The sequence below is a fragment of the Erithacus rubecula genome (assembly GCF_903797595.1).
Source record: "Erithacus rubecula genome assembly, chromosome: 4".
NCBI lineage: Eukaryota > Metazoa > Chordata > Aves > Passeriformes > Muscicapidae > Erithacus > Erithacus rubecula.
The window spans coordinates 19,319,216-19,342,877 of record NC_136686.1 but is presented as its reverse complement, the minus strand read 5'-3'; the positions used below and the strand labels follow the sequence as shown (position 1 = coordinate 19,342,877).

General features: G+C 37.5%; 1 protein-coding gene across 3 annotated transcripts in view; it reads right to left on the bottom strand.

Moving 5' to 3' along the window:
• Positions 1–23,662, bottom strand: part of TRHDE (thyrotropin releasing hormone degrading enzyme) — a 204,623-nt gene that overhangs the window by 73,780 nt on the left and 107,181 nt on the right. For all 3 annotated transcript variants that reach the window (XR_013773960.1, XM_079303633.1, XM_079303632.1), the window contains 3 exons: positions 19,183–19,248; positions 5,190–5,255; positions 2,597–2,784 (listed from right to left, as the gene is read on the bottom strand). Coding sequence is in view for 2 of the 3 variants with exons in the window: in XM_079303633.1 (XP_079159759.1) it covers positions 2,597–2,784; positions 5,190–5,255; positions 19,183–19,248 (320 nt within the window). In the remaining variant the exon portion in view is untranslated. The remainder of the gene's footprint in view (positions 1–2,596; positions 2,785–5,189; positions 5,256–19,182; positions 19,249–23,662) is intronic.

Here is a 23,662-nt window from a genome sequence, read left to right as displayed (position 1 = left end):
ACCAAATCTTATTTCCAATGTTTAGAAACAAGAATTGTAATAAAATCCATGGACAAAATCTCCTAAGAAACCCAGGAGAATTTGTCCTGGCCATTCCACATGTGACAACATAACAGTTTGAATTACAAATGATGCCATGTATGAAAATAAAACTAAGTCTAATTCTCACCTTCATTGGGTTTGCATGGCAAGGTTTTGGGGGTGTTACAGGGGTGGCTTCTGTGAGAAGCTGACAGAAGCTTCCCCCACGTTCAGCAAAGCCAATGCCAACTCCAGGAGAGACCCACTGCTGGCCAAGGCCAAGCCCCATCAGTCACTGTGGCGGCACTTCTGAGGTAATGTCAGGGAAAAACTGCTGGGAAAGAGCAGCTCTGAGAGGAGCAGCTCTGCAGAAACCCAGGTCAGTGCAGAGGGAGGAGCAGGAGGTGCTCCAGGCACTGGAGCAGAGATTTCCCTGCAGCTCCTGGTGCAGCCCATGGAAAGGCAGGATGTGACCCTCTGCTCTGTGGAGGTCCATGGAGGAACAGAGATCCAACTGCAGCCTGGGTGGGGGGGGGGCTCCTCACTAGAGCATGGAGAGCCTGAAACAGTCTGTGACCCTGTGGGAAGCCTAGGCTGGAGCAGGGTCCTGGCAGGACTTCTGACCCCACAAGGGACCCACACTGGAATAACCTGTTCCTGAAGGACTGCACCCTGAGGGAGGGACCCACACTGGAGCAGTTTGTGAAGAACTGCAACCCGTGGGAAAGACTCAGGATGGAGCAGTCTGTGGAGGACTGACTGTCTCCTGTGGGAGGGACCCCATGCTGCAGCCCTCCATCTGAGGAGGAAGGAATGGCAGAGACATGTGATGAACTGACTGCAGGCTCCATTTTTGTCCCCCTGCACTGTTGGAGGGAAGAAGGTAAAGAAAATCAGAAGTGAAGGGAAGCCTGTAAAGAGAGAGTGGTGCGAAGAAAGTGTGTTTTAAGATTTTTGTTATTTATGCAGTACCTTTCTCTGATTTGATTGGTAATAATTTCCTCCTCCATTCCCTCCAAGTTGAGTCTGTTTTTCCTATGATGGTACCCAGTAAGTGGTCTCTCTTCATCCTTATCTCATGAGTCTTTCATTATATTTTCTCTCCCCAGCTCAGCTGAGGCAGGCAGTGATAGAGCAGCTTTGGTGGGCACCTGGCATCCAGCCAGGGTCAACACACCAGATCACCTTGGTACCACTTATACACCCAGCAGTCTTTACTCGTAAATTACAGCAGTAGTTACTTCAACCAATAGTGAGTACAGAGATAATCTATTTTGAAAAGTCTCTACACTACTTAGAAGGCTTAACATATCTGTTTCAGACAATCAAAAAAGTAATAATTGCTGTTCTTCTGAGTAGTTAACTCCACTCACTTTACATTACACATATATACACTTGCCCAAAAGAAATTTGCAAGATAGGAAGGGAGAATCTCTTTCCTGCTGCACTGAGCTGTGAGTCATGAGCATTTCCAATAGTCCACATTCATTGTTTAATCTCTTTTTCACAAAAGAACTAATTTCAGCCCAGAATTTAGACAGATGCTTAATACCCTGTTAGGTTGTTCCAATACAGCCAGAAAAGCAACTATTTACTCTGTATCATGTCTGAGTTCCATAGTATTCATTTTCTAAAAAAAGATAATGAACTTCTAAACACTTTCCTGTAAACATTACTATAATTTTAGGCCTTCCTCAACAGGAATATTCTGCAAGCTCTGGGCATGTCAATCAAAATTTGGTATTAAATTTTACTTCTTAACAATTTAAATCTAGTGGTCGAACATAGAATATTCCAGGTTAATATTGTGCCATCTTCCACACTGAGCAGGAACAGATCGACACAGAAACTTCAAAGGCCATCTTGAATTCTTTAGCATCAGCTAGCAACAGCTACTCTTGGCCTTAAAATATGATCCAAAACTGCTTGAAACTGAGGATTCCCCAGGAACAGCCAAGAATGTCAGCTTGTCTCTGGGCTGAAGGAAGCGTATAGAGTTGACTGGGAGCAGAAACAAAAGAATCTAATAAATGGAAAATGAGTCGAGACAGAGATGCTGATTTCAGCCAGTGTAACAGCTCCAATAGGACCAGTTCACCTGCCTCCAAAAATGAAAGAGCTGGAACCTCCTGCCTTGAACATAGCTCCAGTTCAGCTCCTGACTGCTTCCCAAGTTAAGCAAGGTCTGTAGCTGACATGTATTTACATCTGCCTACTCAATGTGTGAGCGTTGAAAGGTTCACTTCAAAGAATTCTTAAGAACTGTCAGACCTTCCAATCATATTCCAAATTACTTCATGGAGCGTGACAACATCAAAAGGAAAGGGGGGGAAACACATGAGCGAGGCAAGAGAGTGCCACAGAGAACTGTCAGGATGCAAATGGACATTTTTTTTCCAATTCTTTTAATGAGCCTTAACTTTGCTAAAGTTCAAATGAAAGCATCACCACATGGTGTTGATACCAAGCAATGCTCTGATTTCTAAAAAAGCCATTTTCATAAAAATACACATATAGAGCACTTACTTAAACAACTACAGTATCTTGAAAGATAATAACTGAGAAATACAAGTACCTGTTGTCCCCACGGGCAGGATCCTTGGGTTTAGTATCACTATCATAAACAAAACGCTCTTGGGAGATGACTATGATGTTGTCTGCAGTTTCATTTCCCAAGATAGTGATAACAGGATAACCCATCTGTAGTGTCCACTGATCCATTACTTCTTGGATATTTACAGATTTTCCAACTCTTTTTAAAGCCTTGGAAATAAAAGAAAAGTATCAATACACTGAAGCAATATCAACATGTAAAAGCTTTTTTGTTTGTCTGTTTGTTTTTTGTCCCTGGGATCATAACTGTTTTTAGAGGATAAAATAACCATCACACATGTATGCAGATAAACACACACCCCCAATGTGCACACACTATATAACTGAACTTAAGGCTCTGAGTATCTTAAAAATAAATGTTGGGTAATCTTAACAGAGAGCAGAGTGACAGTCAGAAAGCCATGTTTTCCATATCATTCAAGTGTTTCTGCTGTAACAGAAGAAATAACCTGCTTTACAGGATTTTAACAAGAGCCACAGAAATACTGGGTAGCTATTCTTAACCAGCTAAGGTTAAGAAAGACACAGTGTTAGTTGATCTAGGCGCCTACAATAAGGCATATCTGAAGGGCCCTAATTTCTAAAAATACAGAGCTTCTCTGTTCTGAAAATCAAAATGACTAGTTATTTGAAAATACTGTCCCTTATGTCCAAAGTGAGGCAACGTATACCAAGATATCCCCTGCTGCTTCATAAACTGCACCTGTCACAACACATGGAGGAATAATCTGTTCATATTTGATTCCATATGTCAATAAAAATGCTGTTTCACAAGTGGATTTTTATCTAAAACACAAAGAGATACTATAGCATCGTGGGAGATGAGACTGCATATGAGGAGAAAGAGGCATCACTTGTTCTTCAGCAATGGACATGCTCCTAGCTGTTGAACAGTCCAAGACCACAGACTGAACAACCTCTGATGAATACAAGATGTCTTCAGAACTGAAGCTGCAGGTGCACTGCATTAGGAACAAAGGGGCTGGCAATAAATGCATTTATGACTGAAACAAACAAAATTATTAGCTGCAACAGTAGATATGAGCATACAGTATAGCTATTGTGGTCATGGACTAGAATATGGTCTCGTTTTTGTTCTACCTAATTAGCTGGAGATTCTGCTGTTTTTTCAAGAAAACAGTAATTTTTCAGACCTGCCATTGCCCAGAACTGTACCAGAGGCTTTAACAGAGGAAGGCAAGAAAGATTCTTGCAGTGACATTCAGCTATGAACTAAGACATAGATTTAAAAGCCTGACTGTATATTACTTGTCTTAAGTCTCCTTAGCAGTCAGTACAGACACAGGACTTGGTACAGTTGTCCACATGTAGGTGACTAATGTCATTTGACCTTTACCTGCCACTCCAGAAGAGCACAGATTTTCCCATGTATCTTATGCTAAATTGGTTAGACACACATGAATGTCTTAAAACATCCTAATGCACCTAATCTGGCCTAGTTGCCTATATTTGAACCACTATCTCAAGTCTCTAGTCAACAGTGAGTGGTTCAGGTTTATTATAAAATAATCATCTAGTGGTTAGCCAACTGAATTACTCCCTATGCTCTGCTGACTATATTGACTAGATTTCTGGGGCTCCTGTTGTTCCTATTCACTAGTGTCAAATGACATGTCCTAAAATATTCAACACATTCTTTGAGAACCAGTGTACCTACAACAGATGTGCTTCTCATGTGGCAGCTGGCAGCCAGGTAGGATAAATTAAGGTAAAAGTTGTTAGAAGTCTGTGTATTGGCAACTGAGAACAGGATCTTGGACACCCATTTACATTACATAGCTGCTTGTCTAGATGTCTTGACCTCCAGCTGAATCCTAGCTTTGGTGTCAATAGTTACAACTAGCCTGTCATGTTTTGTATGGCTTGAACTGGTAATTGTGCAAAAACTCTCTGTACTCCACACTGCCCTCCACTCAGTCTTTATTTCTGGGGAAGATAGACTATCTCAGACTAGTCCCATAGGGGAGAAATTCAGGCACTCTTCACTCATCTGACAAAATTATAGCCATTGTGGAGCCCTAGACCAGGCTCTAGAACCCAAGTCAAACCTGGATATAGCAATATAAGTCTCTACAGTATACCAAATGTTGCAGCAAACAGTTCTCTGTTTACACTATACTTTAAAAGCTTTAATAGTTTTGTCCTTCACAAAAATCTTGACTCCATACAAAACCACAAACACACATGATGGACATGCCAAAGCCCAGCACTTTCATGTACTTTCCAGCTTACAGGCCTCAGTGTGCTGTCACTGAAGTCAGTGACAGATTTTATGAAGTATCTTTCACTGCACATCAATGACAGAGCACATGCAAGAAAATATATTCCAACACAACAAAGAATATAAATGCTGCAGAACTCATATTTTTAACACTGCCAATAGGTTAACTCAAATGGAATTTCTTTGCATCAGTTTTTATATTTGCTTTGTGGTTTAAAGATCTCAATATGCACTATTCACTCCTGATCTCACCAGAAAAAACACATAGCAAATTCCTGTTTCTCCCTCAATGAAATAGATTAAAGCATTTTACCTTTGACAATGTGTTCCAGAGATCATTTCTGGCTGCATTGCCATACTTGTGAATGGTTAAATAGTCCTACAGAAATAAATATAAAAATCAGTATTACAATACACAAGACAAACAACAAGAGCTGTGCATCATTGCTATTAGGAGCTAAATCACATCAATGTTTGCATTTGTTAAAAATCTAGAAATACACAATATGTTCATCCTAAGGGAATAAATAGTTTCTTAAGGTACTTTACAATGCAAAAATTGTTGCTAAAAATTTACAACATCCAGTGTTCTTTCTTTTCTGTGTAAGCCATTCTATAAGCTAAATTATCTTTATATATATATATATATATATATATATATATATATATTACACCTTGAGAAAAGTTCCTAGGTAATTCTTGGCAATGCAAGGAAAAGCTGCTGAAACAGTTTCATCCAGTTGTTATCTTAGCAGGTCATTCTGCTTTGTCTAGTGTCAAAAATTTGTTCACTTAGATGACAGTTGGATTCATCACAGAAGATTCAACTGAGCAATAGTCCATCTGAAGTCCAAACTCTAATCTAGGGAGATCCTGACCCTTCAGTGTCAACATACATCATCCTGACAACTAGGGCTGTAACAGGGAGCAGTGGAGGACATGTGACAGGAATCCAAGTCTGTGCTCGTGCACAGCAACCTACAGGTGTGTTTTCATGGCACCTGTGACTCAGAGTCTAAGGAGGTTATTAACTGAATGCTTTCACTTATTCTGCCACAGTTTCAATAAATGAAGGTTCATTCTTCTCTCATAACAACCAGAAGGACAATTAATTCCCACTAAGCTTCCATCATATTAAAATAACTTCCCAAATTAGTAGTTTAAGCATATTGCCAGCTTGGTTCTAGGTCTTTCAAGCATAAAATACCTTCTTTTTAAATTACTTCCAAAGAGACAACAGTGTTGTTCCCCACTATCCCATGTCCCTTGACAACAACTCATTCAGTTACAAAAGTGAAATTCAGCAGTAATAATTTGAATAACATACATTTCAAGCATTTGATTGGGAGAATTAAGTGAAAAAATCAGATCAGAGGTTGTACATCAACTGGTTCTCCTACAATTGAATTTCTACCATCTTTACTTTATACAATGGTAGAAGACAAACCCTAATTTACTGCACAACAATAAAACTGGGACAAATTTGCTGACTGTGTTATCTGTGCTTTGTGTGAAGTAAGATACTTTGGGAATAATTAGTATTTGGAAAGCAAATTTTCTGATACACAAATTGTAGCACCTGTGACAGATTTAGCTTTTGTCAGCCAACTTATACTGAAACAAGCAACAACTCCCATTTAATCACAGACTAAGAAGGCCAAATGAGAACACTGACTCTGTAAATGCAGTGCTGAGTCTTAACAATGTCATGAGACTAACTCAAAAAAAGACAGTATTATACAGGCTGCCCCTATAGCACACTTTGCTTCTGTTTTGTCTAAAAATACAGATCATTTCAGGCACAGTGAAACATTCAATAGCATCCAAAGCTAAAGAAGATGAATTGGAAATTAGAAAGACAAAACAGGAATAAACAAAAGTGGGACAAGGTAAATAAATAACAACAAATATATCATCCACATTTTAAGCAGTACTAGAAAATTCTGCATATATTGGGCCTTCTGAGAGATGCTTTTAGAATCACTGCAAAGCAAAATAAAATAGGTGTAATGCTGGAGGACTTCATCCAGGCAATAATCCTGTTTACCAATTAGACATTATATTTGACTTTTACATTTGCGTTCAGAAAGACTGCAAAGAAATTAAATGTTTCTGCCTCTTTTCTTTTGGGTTTGGTTTTGTATGGGTTTTTTCCTCCCAATACATAGATTGGGAGCTTTAAATGTGGCTTGTAACTCAGTGGAAAATTTATTACCCTCCAATCTAACATGTTTATCTCACAAAAGAAAACAAAAGGAATCTTAACCTTTACCACTAAACAAGAATATGCAGTATAAAACACAACAGCTTGGTACAATTCTTGTACCATACAACCTAATCATCAATTTGGTCATGATCCCATGAAAGTTGCACCAAGAGCATAAACACAGCATAAAACCAGGAGTGTTATTAAATGCATGCACAAAAAGCAGTCCTAAGTGACAGTGTGTATCAACACAGGCTTTCAGTAGTAAACCTACACTGCAATCTCACATCTGAGTGAGCTTTCCAGAGGCACAACAGCAAAAGGCTTCTGAACCAAGTTCCATCAAATATCTTTTTTTTCCTATCCTCATATATTGTTTTCAACAATAACCAGTAGTAGATACCTGGAAACAGTATAAAATTAGAAAAGCATACAGTGGTACCTCCCAAAACTGCTCTTCCATCATCCAGCACTTCACAGCACAAGAAATCCTAAGCAGATTAGTATCCTTGCATTTAATAGTTATCTTCTGTGAATTCAGCTGGTTGCTTTCTGAACAAATCAGCATTTGCAACACCTTATGAAAAAGCATTTCCCACTTCAGTGATCTGTTGTGTGATATCTTCTCCAAGTGCCTGCCTGTCTGCTGGTTTCATCTGCTGCTTCCTACTTGTGGCATTAGAAGGCACAGTGCATTACTGTTCCCCACTTTGCCCTCCCCAAGCCACTCACGTTTTCACAGATCTTTATGGAATGTGTCCCCGCCCCACGGTTTATACAGGTTTCATACTGAGAACCCTGCACACCCAACCACTCCCAGCTCTGCTGCAAGGTTATACTGCCACCCCAGCTGCTGACTTCAAAGGTAGTTTGGATAGTTTCTGACCCTGCCTGAACTTCCATTACCAGATGATGAGCCTCACTTCCTCTTCCATTGACAGGCATTCAGCTTAAAAAGGAAAAGATGTATCAGCATCAAATACATAAAAGGAAGTAGTAAAATAGGAGCCAAAGATCTATACATAACCTGCTTGTCTATTCTAAGAATGGAACAAGCAGGAATATAATCCATTTTTCCTCCTGAGGAGTCCCATCTAAGTCTTCAAGCAGCTTGCAGAGGGACAGAACACATGCTCTCATTCACTGTAATTCTCCAGGGAAGGAGTATTAGCCACCCCTTTGCCTGTACATTCAGTAGAAAAACCAAAGCAAACAGAACAGAGATGCAAGCCACAGGACAGAAAAGGACGATGGCACTGAAAACACAGCTGTCTGTGCTCAGCACAGCTCCAAGGGAGGCAAAGTGACTTAAAGCCACTTACTCATGAACACATATGCCCAAAACCATCTGGCTGCAAGGCTGCTTCCCATCATAAAATGCAAGTCTATCACCAACAGAAGCTGTTCCATCGACTGGAGTATACTGGAGCATGAAGATATGCATTAGCCACCTTCCTGTCAGCTATACCCTACAGTGTATGGGAGCACAAAAGATGGCATGAAAATAGCAACTCAAGAGTGCTCTTCTATAACTCTTCCATTCTCTTTCACTGTAATGCTGCCTCCAAAGCTTTCCATTGTGATGGGGAAAGTAGGAAAAGTTCACAGACCCTAGGGCACTGTCACACAACATGAAAATTAATCAAAAATACACACCCAAAATAATCATTTGGGTTTACATTTTCAGGACACATACACTTATAATATTCTTCCTAATATTTTCACATTAAAATGGGAAACCACTCTTTGCCAAAAAAAAAATGGAATGTGATCATTCACTTCTATCAATAAAAAATTAATCAGACAATGCAGTATTTTAATATGTTTTGGCATGACCTAACATTAAATAAATAAATAAACAACAAATATCCCGATTCTGCAATACCAGAAAATAAAGTCAATTCACTGCACAAGCAAAACATAGGATTTTTTCAAAAATCCCAACAGATTTAGACTACAATATAATGTGTTATCAATCAGTAATCTTAATTCCCCCCCAAAAAAAAGAATTAAAAGGCTCATTGCTTTTAAAATTATTTCTTGAAAACTGCAGCAGGTAGCTTGAACAGTGGCAGGAACAGTAAAAATACGGAAAGATTTTGAAAGATGGTTTTAGCAATGCTGTATTAATTAAGCTTTCAGACCTTTCATTGTATTAGATTTTTTAAGAAAAAGAGATTATTTAAAAGGGAAAAGTCTTTCATTTCTTTGCAATATTGCCTATTAACTAAGCCTCTTGGTTTCAAAATAAATGAACTATCCCACTATCTAAACATGATAATGCTCACAACTAACAAAAAGTAGTGACTGATAAATACCAAAAGATTAAACAAGTATAAAGGAAGAATAAATCTCCAAACATGTCTTACTTTCAAGAGATATTTTACATCTATAAACAGAAACCAAAGTATCAAATCTAGGACTAAACTCCTTTTGCAGTTAATATGTATGAAGTTGATTGCCCAGCTGGAACAACAGCTCCCGAGTTACATGATTGGTGCTGAGATCTGAAATAGATTGATACTGAATAACTTCATTTTTCTCCTAAAGATAATTGTAAAATTCCAACATATGAGGGAGGAAAAGTAGCAAACTATTTTCATCATCAATTCTTGTGGCTATGTTTCTCCTTTCTCAAGGCTCAGGAAAAGCAGACTTACCTCTATGTCCCTTTTTTTGTATTTCATTCCTACTCCTCAGTGCTCATCCTCCTCCCTCTGGCCTACGATCAGTTCCTGTTCAATGGTTTTATACATGACTGCTGTATATCACAGAAGATTTAACGCTACAAATAAAAGCATTTAGTTCATGTAGAAACCAGGCTCTGAGGCTCCAGGTATCAAATACAGTGTGTTTGTTTTCCTAGAAATTTATAGACCTAATCTTAAGCTACCAGACACCATCTGACAGATGCTGACTGTCTGACTATAACGTGCCCTTTTTCCTCCCTTCCTTCACACTGCTAACATCAAATCTGTTATCACATATTAATATTGTGTAACGTTCAAATAAAACAAGCTTAGGCAAGGGTCAGAGGGTGGTGCATATGTTTGCAAAGGTGAGTGAAAAGCAAAGGGGAGTGAAAGCCAGTGGTGAAGTGGTGAAGCAAGTTACAAGACTGTGAAGATTTCCATAAGAGAGGAAGGGTACTGAATAGAAAATAAAAAATAGCCAACCAGATTTGCAGTGTCTTTCAGCTGTACAACAGACTAATCCTGAAGATGCAGCTGTAAGAAGAGAAGTGACCACCCTCTTGGCTGGGTAGTCAGACAAGCAACAAAGTAAGGAGTAGTTACATTCACCTTATAGGTCATGGTCAACACTGTGTAAGGCAAATTAGTTGGGGGTTAACTCTATTTGTCTCAAGAATTAGTTTGTACCGATGAGTCAAACTGCAAAGCTACCTCCAAACTGAAAGAACAGTTGTCAAAGCACTACTGCAATGCCAGTTAAGAAAAAAATCTGAAACAGGTTTTTCCTGGACAAGTAAGCCAAATAAAAGCTTCACTTTCTACACTGCTTTACTAGAAGTGCCCAAAACTGCTTTCAAGCAATCTAGTAAGGAATTTCCAACATACAGAATACACTAGAGTCATAAAATATATTTTCATCACAGTTTCTACCAGAGGATCAAAAATGTTGATTTTCTTCCTATACTTTAATCTATTACTGCCTTAAAATGTGTTCTTCCTACAAAAAAACAAGTTACTCAGAAGTCAAGAATTTAACTAACTAAAAAATTTCAACTTACAATAACAAAAAGTCAGCATCAAAATTATATTGAAATAGCAAGCACATAAGGAGTATAAGGTAATGCCTGCACATAGCAGGCCTGACTATGTAGATAGCACTTATCTACTATTAAAATTATCACATCTGTTACAGTCACAGCATCAAATGCATTCCTGTATATGCCTTGAGCTACAGTTGGATGATACTTTGGTGGTACAGCCAGACTAAGCACATCCCATAACCTTTGGTGTTCCTTGGACCCATGCCCCTGTCTGTGAAGTTGTGAAATGGCCTGTATAGGAGTGAATCTAACATTCCCCTCTAAGGACACCCTTCCTTCCCTCCTTGATCAAGTTTACCAAGGAGGATTCCAAAACTCTTCCCCTGGTATAAATGAAGTGGTGTTGGGAGGCCATTAATTGAGGGGACCAAGCAGCTGGAGGCAGCATTGAGGAAAACAGAACAGTGGTTTCCTAAGCCACTAAGCCAAGTATGTGCCAGGTATTATGAAAGAGACTGGACAGAAATACACAGTAGTGATTTGAGAATATAGCTAAGAGAAAGATTATCAGTGCATCACATTTAAGGGGAACAATAATTTTATTTTTAAAAGTGTACGTCCTTAAAAGCGGTGCTCAAATGTTCTTTTCAAATGTTTAAGTAACACTTAGTAGTGACATTTCTCATCAAAAAGCTACTTTTTACAGTAAATTAGTTAACCTTCATTAGAAATTATGAGTGGACACTGCATTCAGAACTGAAGTAGACTAAACTCAGAAACTTCAAATAATAATAAAAACACTATCATAAATCAAACAAAGGGAAATAACATTTAACTTCAGTTGTTAAAGTGTCTACACGGGGCTACCAAGAGGTTTAACTAATCCAATTATAATACCCACCTTCTGCTGCTTTGAATGAACTTTTGTGTAACCCTGTTTAAAATATCTACTACCAGGAGCTTCTTAGCTAGCTTCTAGTTCAAACTCACAAATAGGTAAAAATAAGTTTAAAAAAGCCTGAAAGGTATGCAACATACTTCAAAGCATCATACAAAAATTAATTTCAGCTGTGTTTTGCCTTCTCTTGGGTATACTACCTCAGCCAACACATAAAATCCTAGGGAAGGAACTCAGTGGAATCCTATCACTGTACACCAGCTGAAATTCCAGCCCTTAATTTCCTTCCATTTAGACTTTTTTTTCACGTACAACAGTGATATAATGATATAAACCAGCAGCAACTGGAAAATATCCAGTCAACATGTCTTATCTACAATTAAATCATTATGTCTAAACAGCAAGCTATAACTACTAATCAGAAAGAGAGAAACTGGAACCACACATGAAAATAAATCTTAATTTTCTCTGGAGCCAATGATGCTGAATGGGCCACATAATTATAGCATTTTACTTTGTCCTTTTCCCTTTGTAATTCATGATACTCCCATTGATGCTAACAATAATCCGATCAGCAGAACTGATATTTCTGGCATTATTTGGCCCAATGGGAGTTTTAGCATTGATTTTCCAGGAGAAAAATTAGGGCAATGTTGAGAGTATCTCATCCATGATATTAGAAGCATAAAATTCATTTAGAGGATCTAGACAGGATCTGTACTGTGTTACATACAGGCTGAGATACAGGAGAAACCTGTAAAAGAAAGCAGGCAAGAGCCATCATTAAGTCAATTCAGTTAGAATGGTGCACATTGTGAACTGAGTAGGTCTTGTCCTATGCAGAAAACACTAGGAATTTGTATAATTAAAAAAACTGGTTAAGATGCACATGCAGAAAAAAAAGAAAAGAAAAAAGAATGGAAAAATAAAATTAACTTTATCATTTCTCAAAAACTTTACATTCAAATTTTGTACCTTCAAACACAATTTTTCCTTAAGTATTATCATTTTGCTACACACAGTATACTCAAATACTCTTGGAGTTAGATGAAGAATTTCCATTTTTGGAGTGATACTCAAGTCTGGCCCTTATGCAATACATCTTTAACACTTTCAAAGGAAAAAAAAAATGTTGTTATATGACAACTTATAGAAGTTTCTTATGCAAGAAACTGACCTACTGTCTTTTACTGACCTGTGTAAGTCAAGGTGGGAAAAGCTACAGGAATTCAGTTCATAACACTGAATTCCTTTAACAAATGTAAACTAAAATCCAGAGTGGTGTGAATTAGAAGCAAAAGAAATGCTGAGGGGGCAAAAAAGGTGAGATGCTAACAATCTCATATGATATGCAGTGTAGAAAACAGTGATATCAGCTCCTATGAGATTTCCCATGATTTCTTAAGTCCTCCCTTTAACATGCTCAAGTCCTCCAGTTGACAATTCTCAGATAAAGGGATTGGTAGCAACTAACTCAGACAGTTAATTAATTGCCAGAGCATCCATGGTGGTACTTTGATGTTCACCAAGGTCATACACTGTGCTTTTCTAAACCAGGGAAGATGCAGAATCAGCTGAAAAGTACTTTACTCAACATCTAGTAAATGCACCAGCTGCAACACTGGAGGTACTCTGGCTTTAAAGATGCTCCTCCTGGGTGGCAAAAGCTACATCCTTTGACTGAGCACAGGAAGACTCCAGGTAGTTCTTGTGCACTGTTGATCTGAAGACAGCATTGCAGTTCACTGCTTCACTGACATTGATCCTAAGATGCCTGATTTTTTTGTTTGTTTGTCTTGGCAGATTTTTTATGTTTCTACAAAAAACTTTTGAGAAGTCTCTAATGATGTCTCATTAAAGACAGCAAACAACTTACTGTTATGAATTAGTAATAAAGATACAATAAATAGGTATTAAATGGATGCACTGTTTAATGCACTACATAAAAATACATTATCATATAATACCATGGAAATAGATAAAAATATTTAATGCATTACTATTTCATGGACACTGTAGGTATCTAAAAAGCAGGAAAAGCAGTGCAGATGAAAGGAAGTTTAAATAGCCAGCAATACCAGGAAGTGACTGAAATCTGAACCTTGATGTATTTAATATCCTGAATACCACACTTCCCCACACAGCTCCTGTGAAAGGCTGACCAATTTGTTTCAATACAGTGGCCACTCTACAGCACCAAAAGGGACAATATATATCCAGGGCATTGTATGAAAATTCTTCCAAATGTACAATGTGAAGCCTAAAAAGTAGTTAATTTATCACAGAAGCAGAGATTCCTACGGTAACTAATTCAAACTGCTGATGATGCACTAAATCAGAGTGAGTGATGAACACATACACAGCAGCAAGTGAAGTTCAAAAGGATACAGATCTATGTGATCAATGAGCTGTCACACAACAAATGAAATGCAGTGTTGACAAACGTACAGTAATAGAGATGAGGCTCCAAAATAATCAAACCAAATATAAGAAAAATAAACCACTGCAGAAATATCTCATTACAGCACCGGAGGTGCCTTTTTAAACACATCTACCAGACATTCAAATCACTAGTACTTCTCTCTCTATTTAATTTGAAAAAAAATAAAAACCAAGCACAAATTACCTGAACAGATGCATTGTCATAAAGCAGTAAAATCTTCCCAAAAATGCAATCCAGTGACACCAAAAATGTAAGACACCATCTATTTCAATCATACAGTTGGAGCAACAGCAGAAGAAAATCTCACACTGACCTAGTATCGTATTGCACATTACCACCCTGAGTGATGACTGAATGATAAGGCCAACTTATGGCTTCTACCTCTATCAATCTGTGCAGTTCAGAAACATAATCAGAGCAAGTAGTGCTGACCAAGCCTCTTCATACTCTAACCACCTTCTCACCTGATTAATAGCTTTTTGACTGAAGAGCAACACCATTTTGTAAGAAGAGTACTGGCATTCAGTGGTGTGCACTTGAATTTTCCTGTAGCATAAGAAACTGCACATCATGAAAGATGCCAGAATTTTTAAAAAGACAGAAATCACCTACTGTGAGAAGGAAGGATTTATTAGATATTTTCTACAAAAATAATAGCTGTAACTTTCTCATATGCAAGTGTTACCAGCTGTGGCTACTACTGTCATTATTCAATTATTCATTACAGCAAATAGAAATACATTCTCTTTTGCTTTTGTCTATGGAGTGCTACAGTGAGAATGTTCTGTCTGTAACTAAATCACCTGTTTGAAATGTCATGATTCAAGACATCATATCTTTAAAGGGCTTTTCAAAAATCATACCTTGACTAGTCTCTTGGATGCAGTTTTATTGTGGAACTGCCACACTATAATCAAATGGCCTTTCAAGCATATTTACCATCATAGGAACCAGCCAGTTTTTCTTGACAGATATAAATCTCTACAAAGACATCTACACTGTAAAAATTCCTATCAGAATTTTAGTTCCTTGCAGACTCCTTAATGGAACAGTTTGCTGAACTGTTACAGATCATATGCATATTTGTACATTTCCTTCAGATCACATTTATTGGTAAAGAATATTCACCAAAGAGCCTCATTCTCCTCCATCAACTTTTCTTTTTAATACAACTGATTGTTTTCTTTGACAAAGATTTTTCACCCCAAGCTGTCTCAATGTGCTCTTCAAAAAGCCCACATTTCAGGTGAGTAAGAAAAAACAGGCAATTAACAAAAAAGATAGCAATCTTATTTGCCTCTTGCTCTAAACCTTTCCTTTTCCTCTCCTTAACCCAAAGGTTGCAACAAAGGTTGCAACCCATCTGTTGCAAATCTCTTATATAAAAGTTCTAATTCTTTAGCCCTTAATAAGACAACGAATCATGCTTTGATTTGGATGAATCCACAAAAAATGCAAACACAAATAAAGAACTATGCATTTTGGTTTATGCTACTTTAGCAAGACTTTAGAATCAACTCTTTTTTCTCATCTATTAAACACTTAAGGATATAGCTAATACACTAAAAAGAATTGAAATAATACTGGAAATAGAGTGGAGAGGTAACAGTATAGAAGGTTCCTGGAGAGTGTGGAAGTTAACTTCTAGACACAGCTGGTGAGCAAGACAGCTAAAAAAGCTGCCATGCCCTCTTGTTTGTGAACAAAGATTAGTGAGTGATGTGATGATTGGAGGGCATCTTGGGCTCAGAAATTATGAAATGATAGAATTTTCAATTCTTAAGTAAGGAAAGGGGTCAGCAGAACTGCCACCTTGGCCTGTTTATGACACTCAAGAGAGTCCCTTGGGCTTTTGCCTGAAGAGGAGTCAAGGAAGGCTGAACATGTTTAAGAAATCTTGAAGGTGCTTGAGCTGACCATCCCTATGTGCTGAACGACAAGCCAGTGGGGAAGACCACCACCCTAGCTGAACAGAAAGCCTTGTCTGGAGCTCAGATAGCAAAAACAAGTTTATGACTTTTGGAAGAAGAGGCAAGCAGCTCAGGAGGACTACAAGGTCATTGCAAGGTTATGTGGGCAGAAAACTTGACAAGCCAAAGCCAAAGTAGAACTTTATCCAGGCACTACAGTAAAATGCAATAAAAAATGTTTCAATAAATATGTAAGAAGGAGGGCTGAGAATCTCCATCCTTTGCTGAATATGGGGAATAACATGGTGACAAAGGATAAGGAAAAGGCTGAGGTACTTAATGCCTTCTTAGTCTCAGTATTTCATAGTAAGATCAAATGTTCCTTGGGTACCCAGCCCCCTGAGCTGGACAATAAAGACAGAGAGCAGAATTGAAGCACCAAACATCTGAGGAAAAATGGCCAGCAGTCTTCTACACCACTTGGATAAACACAAGTCTATTACAAGGGACAGGATCCATCCAAGGGTGCTAAGGGAGATGGCAACAGTGCTCACCGAGTCACTTTCCATCATTTACCAGTAATTCTGGCTAACTGGATAAGTCCCAGACAACCAGAGGTTAGCAGTGTTAACACCCATTTACAAGGGTTGGAAGGATGACCCAAGGACTGACAGGCCTGCCAGCCTGACCTGAGTGTCAGGGAAGGTCATGGAGCAGATTGCCTGGAGTGCCATCACACATCACACAGATGCAAGACAACCACGGTGTCAGGCCCAGCCAGTGTGCTGTAAGAAAGGTCCTGCTTGACCAGCCTGACCCCCTTCTATGACCTGCTTTGTGGATGAAGGAAAAACTGGATTTTGTCTACCTAGATTTTACTAAAGCCTTTGAGACCATTTCTCACAGCATGATCGTGGAAAAACTGTCTGTGGAGGTCTTTCAGAACTCAATTACTCAGGAAGCCATTAAAATAACACAGGAGGAATGAACCATCAAGTGCATTTTCAGTATATCTGTTATTTGAATAAATTTATAAATAGTAGTAATATTCAATTTTGCTACTCTGCACAAAGGACATTTAGTTGAGTATTAGAATTCAATTAAGATTCAAGGCAACATAATTCAAAAACCCAAGCGATGGTATCAAGCTAAAGAGCTAAAATGCCTAAACTGGTGATGACAGAAAGGGTAAATTAGTCCTCCAGCTTCCCTTAACATTAGCAATGCTATAGCCTTCAAATCTACAGTGCAGCAATAGTATTTTCTTACATTCACAAAATACAAAGAATTAAATGATTGACAGGTATTTCCAACTGTATAATTTTTAGCTTATGCAAAACTTATGGACTTTATGTTTTATTTTGTTTAGCTTGAAGACACACACATGAAAAATCTCTATGTGGATTTCAAACTGGTTTTAGTTAAAATCATCATCTTTCAACTGAAGTGATGTCAAAACTTACACTAGTCAAATTTTCACAGTCATATTTTTCATAGACTTCCATTAGCAAACAGAATGGTTTCTATTTAAAGCCAAACCAGTGAAAAGCAGAAATAATAGGAAACCATTCAAATAAAAAAAACAGAGCTCCATTACAACTTTATGGCAATTATGATTAATTCCTGGATAGCTACTCTGATCCAAACTTTTTTTCTCAGTCTATTTTAGGATAACTTGCCCTCTGTTATTTCTCAGGCAAACATAGAAGAAAACAGATAAAACAGGGTTAAGATGGACACACTAAAACTTTTCCTTTCTGAGTGACATAGTCCACTGAGAAAAAGTGCTACTGAATTCCTCTATGAATGGATCTGTCCAGACAAAAGTTCCTGGCTGGAGCATGGAGTTTGCTGGACTAAAGACAGAAGTCTTATTGTCATAAATGACAAAATGGTTTTACTCTTGGTATACACAAGACTTTATGAAGGAAACTTCTGATTTAGAGAGCTCTAATCTAGATGAGAAATTTATCTAATTCATCTGATCTGGTGTTACAATTAAGCAAATGATCAAGCTGGGTCCCATGAGTAAGTTATGCTACAAGTCCTGATTGTACTGTAAACTCTCAAAAAAGCTGCATTTCCTCAGCAAGTTTCCTTTCATTGCCTTTGCATGGAAAACATCTCTCTTACATGACCAATGCATTCATTTATGGGGTTTTTTTTTATATTTTATCTTCCAATTTATTTTGGTTAGAGGTAGAATTATTCTGTTAAAAAATGACCTGATCCTAGACGTAGTTTATTTAAATTTCAAAATGAAAAGCTTACTAAGAACAGATAAGATTGATTACTCCTTCCAACTTAGCATAATTGTATTTCAGGTGAACATCAATTTACTTTAAAGGACACTTCTAAGTAGCAGGCTGCATCATACATAATTCATCAATCACAGCTGCCTGTAACATGATTTACTCAAGCAGATTTCAATGGAATAGAGGGAATTGCATTGTTTTTTATGCTTTGGCTTGTTTGTTTTTAAATAGTTTACGAACCACTCATTTGTGCTGAATTATTGCTGAAAGGAGTTCATCCTTGGTAATCAGCATGTTGAATTTCTCTCTCTTTGTATAGAAATGTTACCTCTTTAAATTTCTTTTAAAAGACAGAGTGAGTTTTCAAAACATCATTACGGAAGAGAGCACTACATGCTTATTAAAGGTAAAAATAAAGCTCAAGGATTTTGCTATGGAGGAAGGTATGGCAAAAATATTTATCTGAAAAGCATTATTCATTTTAGGGCTGTTTATTTTCAAGCTGGCTTATATTGTCATTATTTGTTAGACCAGCAATCAAATGCAGGTGCAGAGAAGTAGCTGATTCTTCACCTAGTCCTTCACATAGTTGTCACATGGATAAAATGGCTTTTATGTAGCACTCTACACAAAACTGTATGCCAGTTAAAGTGCAATCACTTTATACTCCAAGAAATATAGGTGAAACTGCACCTTCAATCAAATTCAGCTTTAGGGACATGGTGGTACCTCAGATGGTCCTAAAGTAAAGAAACATTTCCACAAATTGATGCAAAAAAAAAACTTCAAAAGAAAAAAAAGAGAGAACAAGAAAAACTGCTAGAAAGACATCTACACAAAGATGAAAATGCCTTTACTTACTTGTAAGCCCATTTGAAACACAGAGTGACCCATAAAGTTAGCCAACATTCGAATCAGAGCTGCACCCTAGGGGAAATAATAGAGAAACAAAGTCATGAGTTTTGAATGCCAATATAACACAAAAAAAACCCCTCAGAACAGGCATTTCCATCCAACACTAATATCCCTGAAACCAATACAACCCTTATTTGTGCTAGAATGAAAAACAGAGCAAGAAGATAATGCAAATGCTTACCAGCAAAAGTGAGGAGGCAAAGTGATATTGTTAACATCCTGCCCCATATATTGAATAACATGCAGGTCAAACAATACACTCTCCCCACTGCTGGAGCAGGAATGTGTCAGTTCCACATGTGACTGACCCCAACCCTGCTATGAACTCAACAGAAATGCTCAGTTCTAAATGAGAGCAAAGAAATAACGTGAACTGCAAATTCTACCTCAGTGATTATTTATAATACTATACTACTACTACTACTACTAATAATAATAATAACAACAACAACAATAATATCTCTATTATACTATTCAGTGATACTACTTCCCTTCAAGATCTGGTGACTAAAAGTGAGTAATTTCCATATGGATTTTATAAGACAGATAGATAGATATACATATATATATATAAATATATGATAGATATATATATGGATATATATATATATATATATATATATATATATGTTTGTTGGGTTTTTTTACTTATTAACAGTCAGGTTATTTTCCAGACTGTCATGCAAAGAAGTAAGTACTTGTATACCAGAATTTCTCTGCTTATAGCAATTCTTACTCTCTTCCCCTTCAGGCAAAGCACAGAGATCTAAAAGACAGGTGATTCTAATTCTCAGTACTTACTGAAAGAAACAGACAGATACTTGCAAGAGTACGTTTTATTTATTTTAATCATCCTGTTTGTGTTTCCTCACTCACTCTCAGAAACACAATTGCTCTGTATTTTCCCTTTGCACAAGTGCTGTATTTCAAGAAGAAATAACTTGGCAGATCTGATGTGACCATTTAGCTATAATATCCCACTTTACAATATAATTTCAAGTTTCAGTCTTCCAATCCCAATATTAAAATGTTATACTTAGTACTGATGACCATACAAGAGAGAGGACACTTATAATTGCAAGTCCATGAATTAAAGGCTTTAAGAAAAGATGATGCTAGAACTCAACCACCTCATCTAGAGATGAAGGTCCAGGAATTAGATTAACACTCAGTCAGACATTAATTTAAAACAAAGAGCAACACTACAGAGGTTCAAAAATTTACAGATTCTAAAGCCAAAAGGACTATTACAACATTTATTCTGCATTAATAGAGATCAAACAGTAATTTAGGCAAAGCCCTCTATGGTTTCTCTCTCTATTTTAGAAAATTCAAGACCACAATAATGTTCCAGACTACTATATAATGTGCCACAACTATTATTTACTCTCACAGTGAAACTAAGCACCTTTTTAAGAACTGGAAGGTATCTACTTTCACTTACTTGAATTTATCTGGCTTCAGCTTTTAAAACAAACTTCTTCTCCTGCTAAATTAAAGTTCAAGGTAGTTTGGAAACTCAACTGTTGCCCAATTTTTAGATAATTTTACACATGTTCCACTGTTTCTTTAATACAGTGACTCTTTTTAAGTACCGAATGGATTATCTGCAATAAACAACTCTTGAAATAATGACATAAATCAAAAATATTTGCAAATTATTAGTAATTTGCAAGAAAACACAATTATTTTATATAGGTAGCAATAACAAATATCATATAGATAGCAGAGTAACTGAGTTGCTTTTAGGAATTTAACAGTGAATAAACCCAAACATGGTGTTTGCATTATTAACACTAGAATATGTAGTTATGGTGGAACAAATTCTTACTGGAAGACAAATCATGTCTGGAACACATAGCAGAATCAGAAATAATGCCTTTCAAAACAGATTATTACCTGAGCAGACAAGACCATAGGTCAGGAAACATTATTGCCCTTATATTACCAGAGGAACAGAATGAGTAAGGTTCTCCAAGACATTTAAGTAGCTAAACAGCAGATAAATCTGTTTAAGCAGATCAACAGAAGATTTTTTAAAAATCTCATAAATAGATAAATCCTACATATTCTGTATATAACTTGGGCAGGGCAATCCAAAATATCTGTAGCAGAAACAAAAAACCCATAAAACATATCAGACAAAACCCTCAATAAGAAGACATTTTTCCATTCATCAAATATTCCTTTTCCTAATCACTATTTAGTGTTCCAGGATGCCCTGGTTTCTTTCTTACAGTTTCAATTTCACATAGTAACAAAAGACATATATTCATATAAGCACCTTGACACTACTGAGTCATATAATATAATCTTGCCCATAAAATCTTTTATTCTATTCAGAGACCAAGAACTATCATGTACATGTGAGGAAATTATAGAATTCCCCTCACAGGTACCATTTAGGCACATGTTGGATGGACTATGGCTGGCCATTATACAGTAACAAAATAAAACAGCAAGCAAAGACTGAATGGAGAGTCAAGGCACAAAGGCAGGACTATTCTCTCAAGATAGATCTCTTTTCACAGCTACTTTAGAAGTATTCTCTACCAATTGATTACCTTCAGGAAACCCAAGAAACCCTACTTACAGCTTGCAGAACACTAGGCTTGCCACAGTTCTGCCATCTTCCCCGCTCAGGGAAAGCAAATACTTTCTTGGCTTGTTTCAGGAAGGGAATGGATTCAAAAAGCAAGAGAACCTTAAGAGGGGAGAAAGTGCCTTGGAGTGATGGGAGAAGAAACAGGAGCAAATGAAGCCCTCAGCGTGGAGGGAAAATAAATGGGACGAAATTCATTTCACCTTTCCTGAACTTTTGAGAGTAGGCAGAACAGAGAAAAATGATACATTCATAAGAAATGCAGAAGTTCTCGACACATTCACAGTTCTGGGAAAGAGAGCAGGATAAGACAGAAAACACTGGCACTCTCACTAGAGAGGAAGCAAAACAGGTTTGCAGGCAGAAGGTTAAAAAGCAAGAGGTATAGAGAATAACTGGCATAAAGAAGAGTGACTTTCTAGGAGGAGCTTGAAAAATGACCCTAAACAGAGGGTAGTGGGAAGTGAAGAAGGCATGTGCCGTAAGTTCAGTTATAGAAAAAATAGAATATATAGCTTTTGGGGTCATCTGAATAGCAATGCTGACATTCCCACTGCCTATCTGTCTGGCAAGCAGCAAAGTAGATGGAGCCCAGAAGACTTATGCTGCCATACCTTCTGAAAACTTCTCAGACCTAAACCTACAGAAAAATCCCAACAAACCCGTCCTGCTGCAGGAGATGCCCTTTGGACCTATCAGCATCAGTCTCTGAACACCCTGACATGCAAGGAGCCTACTCCCCACTTCATTCTCAGATCCACTTCTGCTCTGCCAACCTTTGTCCAATTGAGCAACAACACAGGATGTCTTGAGAAGCGAACTTGCTTCTCCTAATGGGCAGAATGACTGTTTATTGATGATTTAAGTGCTTTCCTCCAGGCAGTGGATGACTCAGTATCTTGTCAAGAGGTAAAGCACATTGGTTTAAGAGGTCTAGTGGAAAGCAATTCTTCCCTATTCAAAAAACATACCTAGCTCCTGTCAGTGTAAAATCTCACTTGCCTTAAGCCTTTGCACCCTATCTTAATATGTCTACCCAGACAAATACACTAGTTATTCATCCAGTGATTAATGGCACTACCTGGGTCTGCTGAAGCACTGCTCATTAGCAGATCTCACAAGTGCTCTCTAAGATTAATGCCAATATTCTGCAAATTTAAAGGAAATTGTGGCACACCCTAGTGAAATCACTTGCCAAAGATCACCCAGCACATTCCTCATATAACCTATGATACACTTGAAGCTTTCTCAGCCTCAGCATTGTGACTCCACTGTTACAGAAAAGGAGAGTATATTGGCTACTTTATAGAAATCAGGTGCATATAGCTCTTTTTTGCAAAGTGCTTTTGGGAAAAGGCTCACTGATGGACAGTGGGCCAACAATGTCTGAAGGGATGGAAGTTTATGCACTTTCTGGCCCTGAAGAAACTTCTGCACTCACAAAATGGTAAAGACAATCCATAACCAAAATTAGGAGTAGAAATACTTACAGTATGCAAACTGAACACGTCTGAAATTTATGAAATGCAGAGCCAAGCTAAGGTATTCAGTCTAATTCCCTCCATGCAGTCTAATTCTCTCCATGCCAACATAAAATAATGTGATTGCATCCTTGATCCCAGATTAGCTTTAACTAATTTTTGAAGACTCATTCCCACATCTTGATCCTGTTACATCATTACAGATCACAATTACTGTAAATCAATTTAATTCTATGACTTATTGAATGTCTCAGTTTTATTATACTTGAATTCCTTAATTAATTGTTTCACTTGCAATTTGTATCTTGTAATTTTTTTTTAACACAAACTATGGTACCAAATG